At 42.1% G+C, this 19,723-nt stretch overlaps 1 protein-coding gene across 1 annotated transcript in view; it reads right to left on the bottom strand.

The window, feature by feature from the left end:
* The window catches only part of unc-13-4A (BAI1 associated protein 3), a 108,883-nt gene that overhangs the window by 51,960 nt on the left and 37,200 nt on the right, over positions 1–19,723 (bottom strand). Inside the window, exons 2-3 of the mRNA XM_017902721.1 lie at positions 10,117–10,680; positions 8,076–8,323 (exon numbers count right to left, since the gene is read on the bottom strand). Coding sequence (XP_017758210.1) covers positions 8,076–8,323; positions 10,117–10,314 — 446 coding nt within the window. The 5' untranslated portion in view covers positions 10,315–10,680. The remainder of the gene's footprint in view (positions 1–8,075; positions 8,324–10,116; positions 10,681–19,723) is intronic.

Below are 19,723 nucleotides of genomic sequence, written 5' to 3'. Positions count from 1 at the left end.
TATTAAAAGGTTATTACACAAGGCAAATCGAAGTATACGAGAACGATGAGTTGCACTGCAGTCGTTTCTTTCTATGGGAGACCTATTTGATGCACTCTCTTTGCTTTATCACCTGCCACGGATAACTTGGTCCCCTGGCGGCGATTCCATCGGATAAGTTCTCTTTCGTGTGAAGTTTAGAGCGGAAAGGAGCGCCGCAGAGAAGAATTCAGCGATGGAATCTCTCGCGAATGCCAAACCGTGCCGTTTCAAAGCACACTCGCTGCACTTATTCACGAAGTGGAAGTAACATAACTGTTGCTCCTTTCCATACGCGAAACTTACTTCCACTCGCTGTCTTTCATCCATACACTTTCGTCTCAGCAGCATTCGAAGCAGAGGTTAGCCTGCGAAAGGCAACCTCGAAGGATCGTAGGTTTAGGCGAACGAAAGGTACCGGGGTAATGGAAATATCGTAAAAGCTTTTGCTTTATCTCCGTGTACTTTTCAAAATAGACGCGTGGGATCACCGTTCGGGGTTTATAATGGATATTAAATAATTTAAGAGCATCGTAGAAGACAGTCGGTGTTACCGTAAATGTGGAATTCTTTCGACTCTTCGGGCAATCTCGTGATTGGAGTATCCATCCTCTTTGGACGTTCGAACTTCTTCAATTTCATCTCAAGTAGAGTGTTTTCCGTTCAGTGTATCGTCGAAATACGCTAGTGGAGCTTAGGTGTAAGTTAGTCGAAATCGCGTCGCATTTTCTGACAGGGAACGATCGATTGGCTCCCTCAGCACTCCTAAGTTTACCGGTTTGCGATCAAATTTTTCCAAATCGATGATCCTAAATCGATGATTCAGGAGCCTCAATTGACAGACGTAATTCGTGTAACTATTTTATACCAAATTTCGAAAATTTCCTAATTAAATTTCTTTAATATAAATAAGTAATTACAAGAAACATATATTTTGCCATAATTTATTGCCGTCGATTAAGAGGAAAATTCAGAATCAAGGAGACAATTGTGAACGACAAAATTTCCAAATTAAAATTTTACATATTTCAATAAATTAAACGTTCTATGTTTACTTTCACTCTTCTAGATTTACCTTTCCATTCTTATCTCCATCGCAAAAGGGAAACTGGTTCCTCCGCGATACCCTAATCAATTTCTCCGTTTCCATTATTAAAACGTCCACTGTTCCACCCTCCAAAGTCCAACGCTGTTCCCACGCAGTCCTCCACCCCTTCCGTCCACCCCACAGGGCGAGTTCGTTCAAATTGCCGCGCTGCAATCATCTGAAACGCTTTCTCCCGGGACGAGGGGTAAAAATAGCGCGGCCAATGGCAAGTCGCGTCCATCATCGATCATTACACCTGTGTCCACGTCGATCGTCGTCGTCACAGAGGTTTTATTAGACCGCACCTGCCGAGCTTAATGCTATTTGCCCGACCCCGGATCGCCTTTTACGATCACTCCGACGCACTCTGCGCTGTACTTCCGTGGTCGACGCTGCGTTCTCCATTAAGGATAAGTAACGAGAGAAATCCTTACGTCCGATCTCGATGCCCGAACACGGAGCTAACGCTCTGGGAGTCGAGCTAATTCACGAAGACAAAGTAAACGCATTACTCTTGCGGTTCAACGCGGGATACCGAGAGCGTTTCGAGGTACTCTGGCGATATCGATTCGGTGAATCGAGATTCGCTGGGGATTCGAGCCTGGACTTTTTGCGACTTGGAAAGCTGCAAATGATAGGTGTAATTAAGGTCTTGTGACAGTCTTGGGCTTCGAGCAAGGACTGGCGCTATTTTTGAAAGCGCAGGGTGATTTTGATTTATACGAGATACCTATGGTTTTGTTTAATAATCTGAGGAGTAAGAGATCTGTACACCTCATTAAATGGCAAATACGTTGACTATCACGATGGACACAGGGGATTAACCCTTTGCACTCGAGAGGTGACTCTCAGTCACTATTTAAACAAATTCTAAAGATCGACGTTAATTAATATATCAAATATAAAATTACCTAACGATGTGTCGAATGTCGAAGAAAAATAATTCTACGTCTTAATTTGCATATGATTTCTTATTTACCATTTTAAAAATTTCGTCGACTCTATGACAGAAAGTCTTCGAATTACTATTTTTCTGTAACGAAAAAGTCGTCGAGTGCAAAGAGTTAATATTTGTATCCTCAGTAGAGCTATGCTAGTCATCACTGAACATAATATTGCAATTCATCAGAACGATTCGAATAAAACGAATACAGTGGATTACAAAATTTTGAACGATATTGCAAATTAAAAATGGCACTGTTCCACAATTACAGATTTGCATTGTAACCTCCTAGTTGCAGTCAAAGTATCGAGTAACTCGTACCTTAGAAAGCCTCGCGTGGAAAGTCACGAGATTACAATAACGGAAATTACCGAATAGAAGAAGTCCAACTGCTGAATAGAAGCACATTTCATAAGCTCGCATGAAAGCGTGTTTCGCTTCGGAGAAAAGCTGGCACACGGTATGCCATGAAAAAGTTTCGGCTCGTCATTGTGGTTCGAGACGCGATCGTAAAAGGGAATAAGCTGACAAGAAGCATGTCCTCCGCGTTTACGGCGTTCTGCTTGTAAGCGAAGAACCCTTCGAGTTTATCCCACGGGACAGAGAGGAATCCCGAAGTCGTCTGCGAATCGAGGGGCTGGTGGCCCGAATTGGCAGCCACTTTCGCCGGGGTCTAATCGAACCGTATATGACCGTCACAATGTGTCGTGTGTCACGCAAGAATTCGCGACACGTAGCTGTCCGTGAACAGTAGCCAAATAATTTCATGCTCACGACACTCTCGAGGAGTTTGCTCGGTAAGTAGAATCGTTTGTTCTTGTTCCTTCGTGCAACAAAATCTCTGTCGAGCTGAGCAGCCAAGATGGTGTCAAGAGTGAAATTTCGCGAATTCGCTAAGCTCGAACAAAGGCAAATTTTTGTATAATCGGTTGAATAATTGGAAACAATTTTTATGTCACTCGTGATGTCTTAATCTTATCAGTACCGAGCTTCGGAAATGATATTGGAGATTTCTTCACCCTCCGTGAGATTGAAAAGATATGCCAATTATTCTACCTGGATGAACAGATTATTTCAACGAAATTGGCGCTGAATTTATCGCAGAGGTATCGAATATACGCGTAAAATACTCCAATATTTGTGTGACACGGTAAAAAGCATAAGACTATTTTAAATAAAAGTATTCTTCGAAGAGGAAACGTTCTTATTCGACGCACTCGGGGAGAAAGGGGAGAAAATAACGTAAGCTGAATGCAGGGAACGACAAATCAGCCATTCCGTACAATAAGGATCTCTTTCAATTAGACCTTACATCTAGAAGAAACTCCGTCTCCCCTATTCTCCGGGAAACCCGACAACGATCGCACAACCTCGAGCGAACTGGAGAAATTAACGAGTTTCCTTTCCAAACCCCTTCACCCGCTCTGATCAAAGTCGTACTCGCAACTTTTCGTGACTTTTCACGGCTCATCGAAGTCCCAAGCGACTCTCGACGAGAAGAAAACTCGCATTGTAGAGAGTAACAGCGAGAGAGAGAAGAGATAGGAAAGGGAGGAGAAAAAGAGAGAGGATAGGCGTAACAGGTATTTACCGTCGATGCCATCTCGAGGCTGCTTTGATGCCGTCTGATAGGCGACGACGAAGCCGGTATCGGCGGAATAAATTGGAATCGTGAGCAGGCTCTCGATGTTTCTTTCGAAATCCACCGGAAGCCATCGACGGCGACGCTGTTGTCGATGGAGTCGCGAACAACGCAGATAAATCAAAGTCCAATGACGACGTCGATGTCCAAACGGTAAAGACGAAGGGTCGGAAGGGCTAGGAAATCTTGACTAACGAGAAAACAAAGCTACAAACGAAGGAAACGACGTCTCGCGTCTCTCGGACAATCATTTTGCCTATCTAGTCGACTACCTTCCAATTTCCACTTCGATTTCATTAAGAAATAAACAAGATCTCTGAAGTGAAGTTTCAGTTTCTTAGGGTGGATAGGGACGGATAACTCGGAAGTTCCGCTGGAGAAGAATAATTGGCAGGTTTCCTTTAGATCCTTGTCACGGAAGACCTGTTCGATCCTTGGCGATTCGATGCTGGAATTTTTCGGGTAAACAGGGTTTGCGTGGGTGGACGTGACTTTTAGCTATTCTTGGGAATTAATGGTCTGTTTGACGCATCATCCGAGTGTATGACACGGTATTTTAAATTTTCCGGGGTTTAAAGGTCCACGAAAATAATCAATATTGTTTAAGTTTAATTATAAATACTGTAGTATCGCAGAATGCCCACCTCGTGTGTAGGTGACTTTGGTTTGGGAAGTCGCCGAGGGTTCGAGGGCCAGGTCATTCGGAAAAACCCGGGCGATGCGTCAGGCCCTTAGCATGACCATATTTGGTCGTGTTGGGGGAGGCTTTTTAGGGAATATATAAGGAAGGCAGAAATGGTTAGGGGTCCCTTCTTCTTGAGAGACAGTGCTTGAGAGATAGTTAAGCTGGGTCAGTGAGTTGTAATTGTGTTGTTAGTTGTAATCGTGTTGTTAGTTATAATTGTGTTGTTAGTTATAATCGTGTCGTTAGTTGTAATTGTAAGAGTTTAGTTGATATATATCTATATTCGTAGTCTTTACCGTCACCCCACATTGTATTATTATATTTTATCGTCAATAAATAGAGACTATATTATTTAACAACCACCGTGTCTCTACAATACATTGCCAAAATATATATCTAATGCGGACGAGTTACGAAACAAATTTTTCCGATTCGATTGTAGAGGATCAAGGGAGGTAAAACAGACCCAAGAGGTAAATTCAGATTGACTGTCGCGAGGTTTGGATTAGGTTGTGCGAGCACAGAAGTGAAAATGCGCGATAAGGATCTTGGATATGTTTCGCGTTTTATTTGCGATTAATCGTCACGTGAGGGGAACTCGTAAGTCACAGGACTTGGTAATTTGCGTTTACTTAAGGAATTAATGGTGATCCCTTTTCTTCAGTAAGGGTTTAAATTCTGGAATAATGCTTCCTGCACCTTCGCTTTATTCTAGATATCCTCTGTTTATTTTTAATCTTATTTTAAATCTTCGAAAAGAATGTTCTTTAAAGTTTAATTAATTAAAAATTCAGCTTGATTAGTGATATTTTAATCAATTACTATGTTATTTATCGATCTTTGAATGATTATTACCGCAATTTTGTTATCGAGACATTTCTAAAAGGCGAAATTTCGGAAATTCCACGTCATAATCGATTTAATCGCGATAAAATTCGATACTGCGGCTGCAGCTGAGGAAGCGACATTTTGAAATTCCATATACTTTGATTCCGATGTCTTGGAATTAAATCGGGCATCAGTGTGCTTTGAATTCATGGATTATGATCTCGTGATGGCGAATTATATCGAGTAAACCCAAGCTTGGGGCTCTCGAAACTAACCCAGTTACCTTCGACTATGCTCTAATCGCTTGAAGTTTATCGAGCAGAAATTGTTTAAATAGCCTAGTAACTCTGTTTACGCAATTTAAGAACTTCCTGACTTACGTACATACGTCGTGTATCTAGAAAAGCGAGTTATAATTAGAGTAATTACGAAGTTTTCTCTGTTCGATAATTTCAAAAAAATTAGAAGGAACGTTTCCATACGATACGGAAAAATCCGACAATCTAGTTAACACCTACTTGCGAAATTACGATATCAATCATAGTTCGTGGTAGGGAAAAATTATTTAAAAAGTATCGCGAAAGCGTGAGAATATTCTCTTATTGAAGAACGAAGAAGATAGAACGAAGAAAAATTTATTCCAACAATTTTTAAATAATTAAATATATTCGATTAAATAATTATAAAATTCTTCTACTCGCTGCTTTCTTATTAAAATATTTTTTTTTAACGAGAACTCGTCTCTTCGTGCGATTCGTAAATTACTTGGAAGTAAGATCGAGGTTCGATTTTGAACGTTCGATTTCACACGATTACGAAGGGGTAGCTCTTTAGAAACTCGATTTCATCGACGTTCGAGGAACGATCTCGAAGATGCCCCATCTGCTTCCTCGGAACTCATTAAAATCTCTCCTGCACATTGTCCACTTATCATCGGAATCGATGATTGGATTTCGTCCCCCTTTTACTATCTTCCTATATATCGTGTCAATTAATTCGTGCTCCGTAGTTATCGAATGAAAGTCGCGTATATTTTATAGAAAAATCTCGATTAAATCGTCGATACCCTCCTACGAACCGTGCCATAGTAATCTCCTCTCGTATACTAACTCCGCCATTTTATAAGTAACTCCGAATGAGAAGTATCAATCAAAATGAATTATACGAGTCGTAAGTGCTATTCGATAGCAGTCAGCTCGAAGATTTATGCGAGTTTCTATAGAAGTATAACGTCTATCAGTGGTAAAGAGACACGCCTGACCACAGACGGCCCTGTTTCACTAAGATTGGTTTACTTTACTTTCGTACTTTACTTTAATTGCCAATTACGTTTCGTTATTTATCGTGCTACTTTCCATGTTGACCGTGTTTCGAGTAGAATCTTCGGAAAATACAAAAATCGAAATAAATAATTTTAATAAGAAATATTTTACGATTTTCCTTATTCCAAGTGAAATTATCGATAATTCGGATACTCCAGGATGGAACTCGTTGCGTATTAGGAATTGCACTGTTTCGTACTTTTATCTTTCACGAAACTATTCTATAACGAAGTACAGTTTCAGCTAAAGATAATATCGCAAATAAATCTTCGTGACAAGGCCGTTTCTAAAAAAGAAACGAAAGAACAAACGAAACGTTTTGAGGTCCGTTTCAATGCGATATTTCTCGCTAATCCCATAAACTGCGTACAATTTTTATTTTATTTATTCCCACGTTTCAATCAAAATATTTGCACGGAAAATATTTGTCGTAGAATTTCGAAATTCGACGCTGCCGTGGTCGAGGATAGATGGTCGCGGCGTTTATTAAAAATCGGTAATTCCGAAACATTGCTCCTATCGAGCAGCCATCGAAACAGAAATTCGCTTTCTCGAATCGCGATAAAGAAAGAAAGGAAAACACAGGCGAAAAACGGAAACAAGGGACGAGAAAAATAATATCTCGCGAGTGAATGGTTGCAATAATAGGATGGCGGTGCGCGTATCTAAATATGCAAATGAAATATTCATGAAGGTTCCGTGACGCGGAAACCCCTGATAAAAATGCATTTATTATCCATTAAGAAAACAATAGTATAATAAATATCGCACCACGAGTGCATACGGATTTGCTTAAAGATCAACGCGATGCAGTATTTGCGAATATTTTTTCGCATCCCCTTTGTGCCGCCATTTTGTCGTTTCAGGGCCGTTTCGAATCCGTTTCGAATCCGCTTTGCAATCGTTACGAAATAGTTTTAAAACCTTCGGAATTTCAAAGGCATTACGCGCCGCGTTCGAAGCATTGGCAAATATCATTCCTGAACTTTGCTTTCGAATTCCTGGCCAGCGCGTTTAGGATACCACTCGTCGTCGGTTTCGGTTAATTAAAGTGACCTTAAGTAAACAGGATTAGTATGGTTAATTGGAAAGCTTAGCGGAACTTAGGGACAAACGGATTAAACTATCAATGTATAGTTTAGAACGGAAGCACGCCGCTCTCGGACTAGTCTCGTCAAGGATTAATTGCCACGCACGAAGATCGATCGAGCTTCTTCGTCGCCAGACTCCCGTTCAACGAGAGAGAAAAATTACCGACACCTAATATTCATCAATCCATGGAGCATAAATCCCTCGAATCTGCAAACCGAATCTATCTTCTTGCAATTTACGACGCGACAGGAAATTAAACGAAGCCTTCTCTGAAATCCATTCACACTCTCTCAGACATGAGAAAATGTACCGAATCCTTCCATCCACCATTGGGATTTCGCAAAGGTACCCGTTGCGATAAACATCCGTCGCAAATCCGAGACATCGAGACATCGACGGAACGATACCGCCAAGCACTGGGTATCAATTCGATATAAGGATGAAAAGGTTGTACTCACCCGGAAGTGGCCTGTATGTCGACTTCCGGCCAAGAGGGTCTCCTGCGGCAGAACATCAAAGGCGGTCGGTCACCGGAACCGGTGCTCCTGCGAAAAGAGCCGACCCTGCGGGGCGACGTGCTGCCCGACGCACTTCCGGCGGCGGGGTGCACCGTCAGCCCGGGAGCGGAAGTGCACTCGAGGGTTCGTCTGCGCGTGGACAACGACCGGCCATGGGAGCTCGTCGCCGCTCCCGGGGGTGGCACCACCTGAAGCAGTAAACAGCGATCGTGATAATTAGAAGCCGGCTGCCTTCTGGATCGGGATTAAGGCGGATCCGGAAGAGACGTTGCGGTGGATGCGGATCGGGTAAACAGAGGGCCAGGACGTTCGTGAGTTGGCGGAGTTGCCAGGACTTTGAGAGTTTTCTGGCCCTCGCGGGATCGTGGAGAAGACGCGGTCTGTGGGATCGGGGAGGGTGTGGTTTGCCTGCTGCGGATAACTGGGTGGAAATTAGGTGGTTTAAGTATTATAGTTGGGTACCGTGGGTTAGGTTAATCGAGTTAATACGCGGGTTAGCGTGGCTGTATTATTGGGGTGAAATTGCAATGCAATGGATATTTAAAATTTACTCTTGCAGCGGGGTGCTGGCGAGAGGGGCGATTTTTCGCTTGCAATTAGATTAGGGGTGGAGAGAATTGTAACGAGATGGAATTCATTTTCTTTTATTCCTTTTTCTTTTTTTTTTAGGATTATGGTTGAGGTTATTCCTGTTGCTTTAATTTCGGTTGCTTTAATTCTCGTTTCTTAACACTAGAATTACCAAAGAGGTCGAGATGGCTTGTTTCAAATTTTATTTTTGCCAGTTACTGGAACTGCGCAATTACCCTCGGCAAATTTAAAATTCATTTTTATTCAAACAGAGTCGTAATTACGTACGCTTCTTTATTTCTGGTGCACGATTTTAATATTTATAGAGTACGTTAAATTTTGGTACATATTGCAGGTCCGTAGTTCGAGTGTTAAATTTGGGATTATAATCTGAAGTGAATTAATAGGATTAGGCTTGATACGGTTTATGGAGTAATCTAGAAGTAGACGGTAAATGGGAGAATGGTGTATCGCTCATTCTGCTATGATGTCTATGAAGATATCAGGGGTAGAAGTTTAACCATAGAGATAAGATAGAATGGGAACACGATAAGCTTCGAAATAGGTGGCTGATAGTAATCTGTGAAAATAACGACGCCGATGTCGTAACAAATTTTTATACGGTACGTTAATAAAAGCTTCATTTTCCCCACGTGAAACGTAAACGACCTTTTGTCATTCGGCCGACTCCTTTCTGTCAATTACACCTTGCATTAAACAACGCGTTCTAAATAAGACGATTATTCCTTCACCTATGAATACGCATTTGATTGGTACTCTATAAGCAGGGTTATACGAATAATGCCTGAAAAGAAGCAAAAGTTTGTCCGCGAACCTCCCTTCGTTCGATTACACTCCACCATATTTCCACCTGACTCGGTAATTCGAAAGCACAGCGCTTATTAAAAAGTTTCGACGTCCCCGTTTTTTCAAACGGGGACGCATTAGTTGACAAGGGTACAAAGTCAATTGCCCGACAAGTTTTCAATGCTCACTCGATGGAACTGATCAACGTATAATCTACCCCATTACCCACGAAGGGTACAAAGTAACGAAGAACCTTACGAAATTGTAGGCTTCCCGATAATTTAAAAATGGGTAAATACACGCATCAAGAAATTTAGAAAATCGCATAATATCTGATTCCACCTCTATATACATATATAATGTAATAGAATTAAAACTGAAAATAATTATTACGAATGACATCAATATTAAATCCAATAAATGATCTAAATTAATAATAATATGTATTCAACCTAATGAAACATTTCCATACTTGATAAAAGCACCATAATTTCCAACTCTCTCGACCCTCGCCTTGTCAGTATTTTGACAGTTATCTGAATTTTGTCAGACTTTTTCATAGAATCTGGGTACTGGTAAAATATTTCAATAGTCTGTCACTCACCTTAGGGTAACCATGAGGCGTGGACTGCGGTGCGGTGGAGTTGGTGTTGGTCGTTCCGGTGACACTTCCGGTGGAGCCACTCCTTCCGGCGGCGCTGGACGCCGAGTCCTCGCGACTGAAGGAGAACCTCTTCGGGCTGAGGTTGAAGTTCGCGACGCTGTCGCTTACGTATTGTTGCAACGAGTTCAAGAAGCTCATCGTCGTTACGCGTGAAAATCGGCTGGGACTCTAAGCGAAAGACTGGCGCGCGTGGATCGGGGCAATTGTCATCGTTTTCCTCGTGGCACGTCCTCGTTCCCGAACAACGGCTTCGGGGCGTTCAGTTCGCGGCAGCTTTGCACGCATCGATCTCGAAGCGACACACGCTGGATTGGCTCGGTGATATGGGGAGGAAAGCACCTCGACCTCGGCAACTTTCACGGTTCTTTGCGTCACGGTATCGATTCTGCCCCACAGCCATTTGCAATATCGTTGCTATCGCTGCGGTCCCTCGTCCTGGGCCCGGCTCCTTTAACTCGCGATCGTTGCACTGCGAGCGACGTTTCCGTGCTGGGTCCCTGACATCTAGCAGAGGAAAGACACTTTGTTAGAGAGAACCGACGAATCTTGATGGGTTTGGCGGTTTATTCGCAAAAGCAGCAAAAGGAGTTAGCAATGACGACGATACTCGAATGAGAAGATGAAGTTGATTATTGAAGTGTAAGGACACTTTGTATCGTTGAGACGATTTATTTAAAAATGCACGTTGTTTAAATAGAGTGCAATCATAACGCAATGATAATGATTGGTATAAAACAGTGAATATACGTGGCTGAACTGTTCGGCCTCGGTTCCGGAACTAGACTGACTGACCCTAGGAAGGCCCTATAGAGACCTTGTAGTCTAGATCGACAGAACAGAGGCTCGTGGGGCTCGAGACTGTGTCACATCGTTGATTCCCACAAGAAGGTCTGACCTATCGATTAACCATAGTTTACAATTTCTAAGGAGAAATCGGCCTTGAAATTAATATCATAACTCGATGAAGCAACTCGATGAAAATTCCATTAACCAAGCACGCGCTGCTCTCATAAACACCCCTCGTATTTATTTTTCAATATGTAAATCGGCAAGGTAAACAACGGGAAGGAACAAATACTATCGGAAACGAAATATTTGCAACGGTCTCTCCGAACCGATTGCCCATTTCCCGGACTGTTTAAACAAGTATCGATTGAACAGCCATCCTCTTACATAAGTGCTTGTCTTCCTCGATGTCGAACATCTCGCTTTCAGGGACACGCGAGTTAGCCAGAATTAAACCAGCAACTTTGTCACTGACGTTTGCGAAGCTTACGAAACGAGAACTTTCGGGAGATCGCTCGAGGAAGGCTCTTCAGAGGCATTTTCAACGGTGCTTGTAACTTACGTTGTAACACTCTGACGAATTCGACTGGTGGGATCCTTGAAATATTCGGTGTTGAGAGGATTCGCGGGGTCTAGGTGGATAGCAGGGATGGCAGACGTGCTTTCAGAGGTCGGGCGAAATGAAACAGCGACCCGTTGCGTTTCCGCTTGCGGTTTCGTTGGTATACGCGAGCGCAATGACGGTGAATCTGGTGAACATCGATCGGTAGTTATGGCTGTCGAGCGATGACTTGGTCGAATGGTCGTCATTAACCGAGGCGAAAATTTTGCGGAACAGATCGAGGTGTTCCATGGATATTGTTACGAATTTGAATAGCTGGCTGAAAAAGGCTTTAATTATCGGTTGAATTAATCCCGATAGGCTGCGCCAGTACTCGCGATCGTTAATCGGTTCTGAGCACCGACGAGTGTTGCAAAATTTTGAAACACGGAAACAATTAGGCGAGGTTTAAGCTCGAGAGCCGCCATTAATAATTCGAATAGTCTAGACGAGAGCTTGGAAACTCGCTATTTGCAATATCGCGATAAATAAATTCTCCCGACTGCGTTTAATTATGAGAGTAATTGCTGTTTATTATTTTTCGTTATTATATCTGTATAGTATGACAGTTATAGCGATTTAATTCTGGTCATTTGTTCTGCGTAAATTTAATACCGAAAATGATTTGTAACATCATTTATCAAACGTTTTATCACGTATATTTGCATCTCGTAGTCGGTTCACGTTGAAAAATAAAAAGTTTGCGATATATTTGGTGACATAAAAGAATTCATCATTTTTTTAAAAAAAAAATTTGACTATCACGGTGTTTTTCAAAGTTTTAAAGTGGATTGAATTTGTCAAGCATTGACAAAAACAAACTGCGAACTTTAAAACGTTACACGATTTCGCGAGAAGCAGAATTCCGTTAATTCGATTCATCGATGAATCGATTTCGATCTTCAGGTACTATCGACGCGGAATAAAAAATTCACGAAATTTCACGTTCGCGTTACAACTTGCTTTGACGCAAAATGGCACCGAACCGTTCCAGAGCTTTTCAAAAACAAATTGAAATCGACTGAATCCGAGAAGACATTTCCGAATGCAGAAAATTTGTCATTGCGTAATGGCGAGGAACTAAAAATTCGAAGTTCTATTCGAGCAATTCTACTGTTAAAACGTCGTCTATATGTACGTATGTACACGTTTATGCTCGGATCAATACATTCTTGCGATTATTGCGAAACTGCAGTTCTCCATCAGGGAGCTGATTAAATGAATTTCACCCCGAACGAATTGAAATTTATCGGAATTCAAACAATGTACATTTAAATGCATGTTGCTTTTCCATCTGCATGTGTATAGTACGTTTCTCGTAATAAATGACAAAACACGTAATATGTAAAATCGAAAAGAACCATATTTCAACAACGACGAGATCATGAACCTAATTTTACTCGCCCAATTTCGCTATATCGAGTTGGTCAACGACTAACGTCGATATTTCCAGTATTCGATCGTAATCATTTCTCAAAAATCGAAAAAGTTTCATCGAATTGACAATTTACGTATAACATATTATAATCGCAAAAATTCGACGTGACTAATTAATTAATGCAATATTCTGGTAATTCGATTGTTCCATTAAACGTTCCCTCTTTAAAGACTCGAAAAAAGAATTATTCAAAATTCTTCTGGTTCTCGAACAGGTTTATATTTGCTTGTCAAACTATTTCAACAACAATGTTACTCGATGATAAGAATTGTTTAACTTGGAGCAATTTCACAGGCGAACGGTAATTTGCGGACCTGCGAGTCCTTCATTTCCCAGTGACTTCTTCGAACGCACCCTCATTATAGTGATCGTGAGTTTTGCGAGTACGCCACGCGTAAAATTCGTTGAACAATTTCGCAAGCACGCCGAGAGACGAAATCCACGAGCGTGCTTGGAGCTCTTCTTGTGGCGTGTCGCAATCCCGTCGACGCTCCACGACCGCGATTAATTAACCCCTTAATCGATACTGCTTCGAGATCGTCGACGATGTCGCCGCTCCCCGTGGATATTGGTTTCTTGGGATTTTCCGAGGCTAACAAAGGCGACAGCCCTTGACGACAATTTGCGTTTAAATTAAGTCGTCAATGGAAGCTCCATGAACGTCGTTGTAGTCGAGTGTCGAAGACTAGTTATAACAGTCTGTGAGTGTAATTCAACTTTCCACTCTTTCGACGAGACAAAAATTTCAAGGCACGTCGAAGATCCTCGAAATCAGATAGCTAAAGAAAATTTCAAACGTTGGCAAAAAGAAAATAGCAATTTCTCAGCAGCAGAATCTCGCTGAGGAGAAACAGCAGACATCAAGAATCCCGAAGCTTTATAGAAGTTTAAGCGCGTGGAAGGGTTAGAAGATTTGTCACAGAGCCGAAAATTCTGGCAGCCGTGGAAGCCTTTGAACATGGAGGATTCGCAGAAGTTTAATAACCTCAAAGACCACGGAATTTCGAGAACTTTAGGGGCTATAAGATCCTCGAGCACCCTAAGGAGTCGTAGAATCTCGATGAACTCCGAAATTTATAAAATTACCGTGTCATATCAGATTTCTCCGGAATTCATTCGCGTTACGTGTAAGTGGTCTGAAAGTTTCGGGAACAAACTGCAGAGACGTCGAGTCTTCGTGTTACTATTCTCGAGTTGCTGAACAAATTCCCGCAATTGGACTTGCAAATCGAAAGTCTCCTTGCGCGTTTGACGAGTCTAAGGGTGTGGCTATTGGACCCGAGAATACGTCACGCGTACAATGCAAATGCCATTCGTGCACGTGCATGTCCCAGCGTGTAACTAATTCCTAACTTCGTGAATTGGCTTCCGGTACCACCAAAGTCACGAGACTTGCTCGGGGTTATTCGAGGAGCAATGAAAACCGGGATCCGATAATCTCGAGCTTATAAATGTCGAAAATTCGCAACCCGGAAGCGTTCTATTTCAGGGTGCTCGTAGGCTCCCGTATGCATAGTAAGAGAACCTCCCGTGCGAGAGATGACGTCTTAGGAGGAATTCGGAATGGTCGACAATTAAAGGTAAAAATATCCTCTACCAGCGTGTCGACTCGTGCAATTCTAACGACTCTAAGGTCTACCGCGTTTATTTTTAAACCTTCGCCATTTCGCAATTTCCATGCTTCCTTGGACACATTCGTGCCGGAACGATACAACTAGGCGGAACCAGCCGTCGTCATGAATCTATTAAAATTCCTTTGCCCTATTTCACGGGGAAAAAATGTTTCTCTGTCGATGCGTGCGTCAGTCGTTAGTAATTCTCGTCCGAGGAATGAACGTCCAGTGGCGGTAGAACAAAGTTTAACGAGTTCCGGTACAATCTATAAAATATGCTAACGAAGAGGGGAAAAAAAACATTCTACTTCGGCTTTCATTAACCGGGATAAAAAAGAGTATTCCATGGGGATCCAGAAACTTTGAGCGAACACGTCGACAGGGAGCGAAACGAACGGCAGGATGTAATTTGTTTATCATTGACTTGGCGAATTCTGCAATCCTTAACGGGGCCAACTTCATTAAAACTTTCCCCAATGACTCTCATACACCGTTAAGACGCGTTAATAAACACCAACCGGAGATTTAGACCTCCGAGACGGAAACGCGAGACATCGGGACACCGTTGCGCTTCATCCTTGGCCGAGTAGCAATTCGTTAATATCCGGGGCTGAAGTTTCTTCCTCTATCGTGGTCCACGTATTAATTACTCCACGGTTAAACGGATACAAGTCTCGGACTATTTGAGTTCGCCAAGTACAGCTATCAAGGATTTCTTTCGTTCGGCTAGAAGCCGCAGAAGGAACGAAGTTTGGCCAGAGGAGACATCTTTGTCGACTTCGAGGGCCTGTCCCCTGACTTTTATGGGTACTCTGAGAAGGTGAATTATTTCCGTTAATACCACGCTCTTCTGGAGACTTTACAAGTCTACTTTCGATCAATTTGCTTTAAAATTTCACGCTCTGTCAATTATATATTCCCCACTGAAATGTTTCAGGAGCGTGTAACATTTTTAGACGAAGAAGTTCGATAAATAGAAGGTACGAATTTAAAATTTCATTATCACGATATTCGTGTTTGTAAGATACCCATTTATAGATGACAAAATAAATATAATATAACAAATGTCGATAAATTATATCTTTCCGCGCGAGTCACGTAGAAGCTGGTATAAGGGAGAGGAAGAAAAATGCGACACGATTTCAGGTTGTCGTCGTGTCGAGCAGAGATAATAAGATTGCGAGGATAATTGCTTTCGCGAGAGTTTGAGAAGGCCATCGATGAAAACGGCGTTTTCACCGGCCCATCCCTTCCGGTTCCCCCATCGTTTCTTCCTTTTCGCGATATCCTAAAGCAATAATTGCTCCAGGAGCTCGTTTCCTGCCAAGTGTATCCTGCAGTGAGTTTTACAAATTTATCACGCAACAGGGAACACTAAACAACGACGAGAGAGGACGAGATAGGAGGAACGATTTCTGGGGTAGATTAAAAGCTCTTTCCACGAATCCAATTCAACTTGTACCTTTCCAGCTCGGCCCGATCGCAATTCCGGTTAAAAAATGTAACGCGTGACTCTGTTGGTTCTCGCGTATTTTCAGAGCAAACGTTTGGAAAACGCAACGAGTCGCGTGAGGTCGAATCGATATTTCGAGCAATAAACGCGGAAATGGACGATAATGTGGGCTATTATTGGCTTAATTTGCGACCTTGTTTGACGTTCTTCGACGTTCGCCTGCAACGCTCGCCGATATTCCTTTTGGATCTCTGCCATGGTTTCACGATGTTTGATATTCCTTCCTGGTATATCTACCATGAAATTGTTCTACGAAAACACTTCGATATGACAGATTCGTTGTCTCCAATTTTTATACGGATACAAATTGCCAGCCTTACGTGTAATTTTTAATTTTATTCATTTTTCATTCCGTGGTACAGATTTTGACGCGTGTCGGTGAACAAAACGAACGATTAGGTCATTGGATTGCCATTTAATATGCGCGTGCTATAGTCAACAGCAACGTCGATAACATCACGAGTCAATAATTGAGACAGAAAGACGAAAATATATCACGAGTCTTGTTTACATTGGGCTTTATTCACAAACCACGGCCCCCACACGTGATATTCGTATTTGGTCCAATCTTCTCACCACGAATCTCATGCGATGTTTTAGACGAAGGGGTTAACGAATACTTTGAATAAATAAAATAATTATTAAAAATACGCAAAATAAAATGAACCTTAGCGCAAGGTATTGTAGAATGATCGAGAAAAAAGAACAATTTTTTAATTGTAAAGAAATAGTCGATAAATAACAGGTATGGAAGATCCGCGAGAAGGAAGTAGAGCTAGGAATCGACCGTGCTTTTGAACTTTCTTCTATTCAATTTTCGAGACTTCGCCAATTACATTAAGCCAAAGTGCATCAAACCATGGAAGTGGCACTTTTAATTCGAGCGAACGTGATGGAGAGATTGCATTCAGGGAGTTAATCCCGGTGTAATCCTATTTCGTCTAATCCCGCATGCAAATCGTATGTTCAGATTCAGTCAGAGTCCGTCGTTGTTTAATAGATTGTGCAACGTAATGGACAAGTCATCTGTTACCCAAGCACGAGCGTCATTAGCGTTTCGATGGGGAACAATTTAATCACCTCGAAGTCGATGATCTCGCATTAAACGGGAATAATGGCAGTGGAAGATTAATTTCGATTAAGTAAATTTTTACGTAGCATTACGAACCTACTATCGATGACACACCACTCTGACATGCCTTCGTAATTAATCATAATCGGAGTACGCGTATCCGTCTACACGGTGGATAATAGAACCAACGCTAGCCTAATGTCCTTTGTCGCTCTTATCTATAGACAATATCCGCGAATTATCAAATCAAATTCATCACCTAGAAATAATTAATTTTATAAATATTAATATTATTATATAATAACACTGTAATTCATGGGGTTGTTGTTAAATCCTTTTCAGGACCTACTCCATGCCTTCCTGAAATATCACACATTCTCGCCAACCGAATCACAATTAAAAAGTTTAATTACCTCCTCGAAAATTCCATTTTCGTGACTCCAATCCCCGACCCTTACTTTGCGTTCGCAAAAATGGGTCTACGTACACACGTAACTCCACCATAGGGGTGGAATTCATGATTCGTCCACGTTCAGCGACACGTCGATGAAAAAAATAAGGGTCAGGACACGACGAGTGCCAAGCTTCCGTCCAAACCCAGCTGGAATGTCTCGTAAAAATGTCCCGGATATACGAGAGACGGAAGGAAAAGGACCAGACGAAGGAGCAGTGTTTACGAAACAATTCAAGGGGTAGCTTTCGCAGTGCGACAGCTGGGAATTCTTTTCACCGTGAGGCAAACTGAACTTCCAACCCTGCCACGGTCTTCAACCAGCCAATTTCATTAGACGCCAGCCAACTTTCCTCGCTTTCTCGCCTTTGACCGACCCGTCTATAATAGCCTCCAACGAATTCAACTTCTTCCCTTCCGCGTTTCTTTCTTCGAGGAGATCGCGTTGCGTGGTGTACAACTCGCGAATCGGATCACGTCGTAGGTCGGGAGAGTCGCGAAAGTGTCTGGGCGAATTACAAACGTGCTTGCGAATCGGTAGAATTGGAAACCGACGACGAGTTAAGGAAGTTTTGTTCCGTTTGGAAAACCCGTTTCGTCGGTCGCGGTGGTCGAGAAACATCATCCTCGAGGAGGATTAAAACGCGAAGAGCAGACCCGACGAGGAAAAAGGAGAGATAAATGCTGATTTCACGATGTCACGATGGATGGAAAATTAAAGAGGAAAATTCCGCTGACGAATTAACCGTTTATCCCGTTTTTCAAGCGCGCACGTCGAACGAAAACGTTATTTGAATACATTTGAATGTATCGAACATTTATTCAAACGACTGCGGCAAAGGGACCAACCAATTTGCTACGTTCGCCGCTTCCAATTAATCTCTTTTCCGAGCGATTTCGGCTCGCGGATCGCCGTGAAAAACCTACAAACTCGCCCGTTTTCACGTGGAAACGCCACGCGCATACGATTAACCGGCAGGAATAACGAGCCGCTTCAGAAGCTGAATTATCCCGTCGAAATAGTGATGCTTATTAGGTTATAAGAGTTGCAGCGCGTAATTCGCAATTAGCTCGCCAAGTCGATTACAGATTTAATTAACACGCGCGAGCGAACGTCGCGAATTTCGCACAGGAAGAAGTGCGGGGCAACTTCGAAGCCGAGACAAGCGTCTTCCGGCACGATCTCTCTTCGAAACTTGTTAAATTAACATTCGTCCTTTAGACCTCGCGACCGCGACTTTGAATCGTCCACGCGATACACGATGTCGCGTGAAAATTCGCGAAATCGATCGAAAGTCGACGCCACCGAGCAATCGGCTGAAGCGATCTTGATTGGATGGAAAATCTGCCACACGGTGTGCTAATTTCGGCAATATGTTAATACCGGTAACATCGGATTATCGGGGACAGAGATAGGACTGCAGGGTAACGAGAGAATAGCTAGAAATTGAAGAGCTGATTATGATTTGTGAATAACGAATACCGCGAATAGAGATCGTTTCAACTACGTGGAAATTTAAAAGATTGAAAATTGGATTTTTCATTTGAACAATATTGTACGGGTTGGTAATAAGTAGCATCGTTAAATTGGATAACGATATGCTAAAGTTCATTACCTTTGCCATAATGATCATAATGGCAAGTATCGAGTGGAACAGCCATAAGTTCTCGTTCGACACATCGCGACGTATAATGTTGAGAAATGTGAAATATTCCGAATTATTCCGATTGAAAATTTAGGTAAATGCCATCCGATTTCAGTCCTATATCAGATTCGATTCGGGTCAATAAAATTTGATGGAGATGGAGAACCGAGATTCCGATGTATAATTTTCTCGCATGCGAAGGAAGAAAAATTTTGCAATTTCCCTGACAATGCAGTAGGAATTACTGTTCGAGTATGTGCAATACATAGAGTATATATCAAATTACAATATTACAGCGCAATATGAAGATGGTTTCGCTGAATTAAACATAACCCTATTCTATTGCCAACTTGTCCGACTAATTATAAACTATTCTACTATTTGGACGAGTGATTCAATATTTTACCGTATAATAAATCCATAAATA

Source organism: Eufriesea mexicana, unplaced genomic scaffold (genome assembly GCF_001483705.2).
Source record: "Eufriesea mexicana isolate 0111107269 unplaced genomic scaffold, ASM148370v2 scaffold1902, whole genome shotgun sequence".
Lineage (NCBI taxonomy): Eukaryota > Metazoa > Arthropoda > Insecta > Hymenoptera > Apidae > Eufriesea > Eufriesea mexicana.
This window is presented reverse-complemented; position numbering and strand designations above follow the sequence as displayed.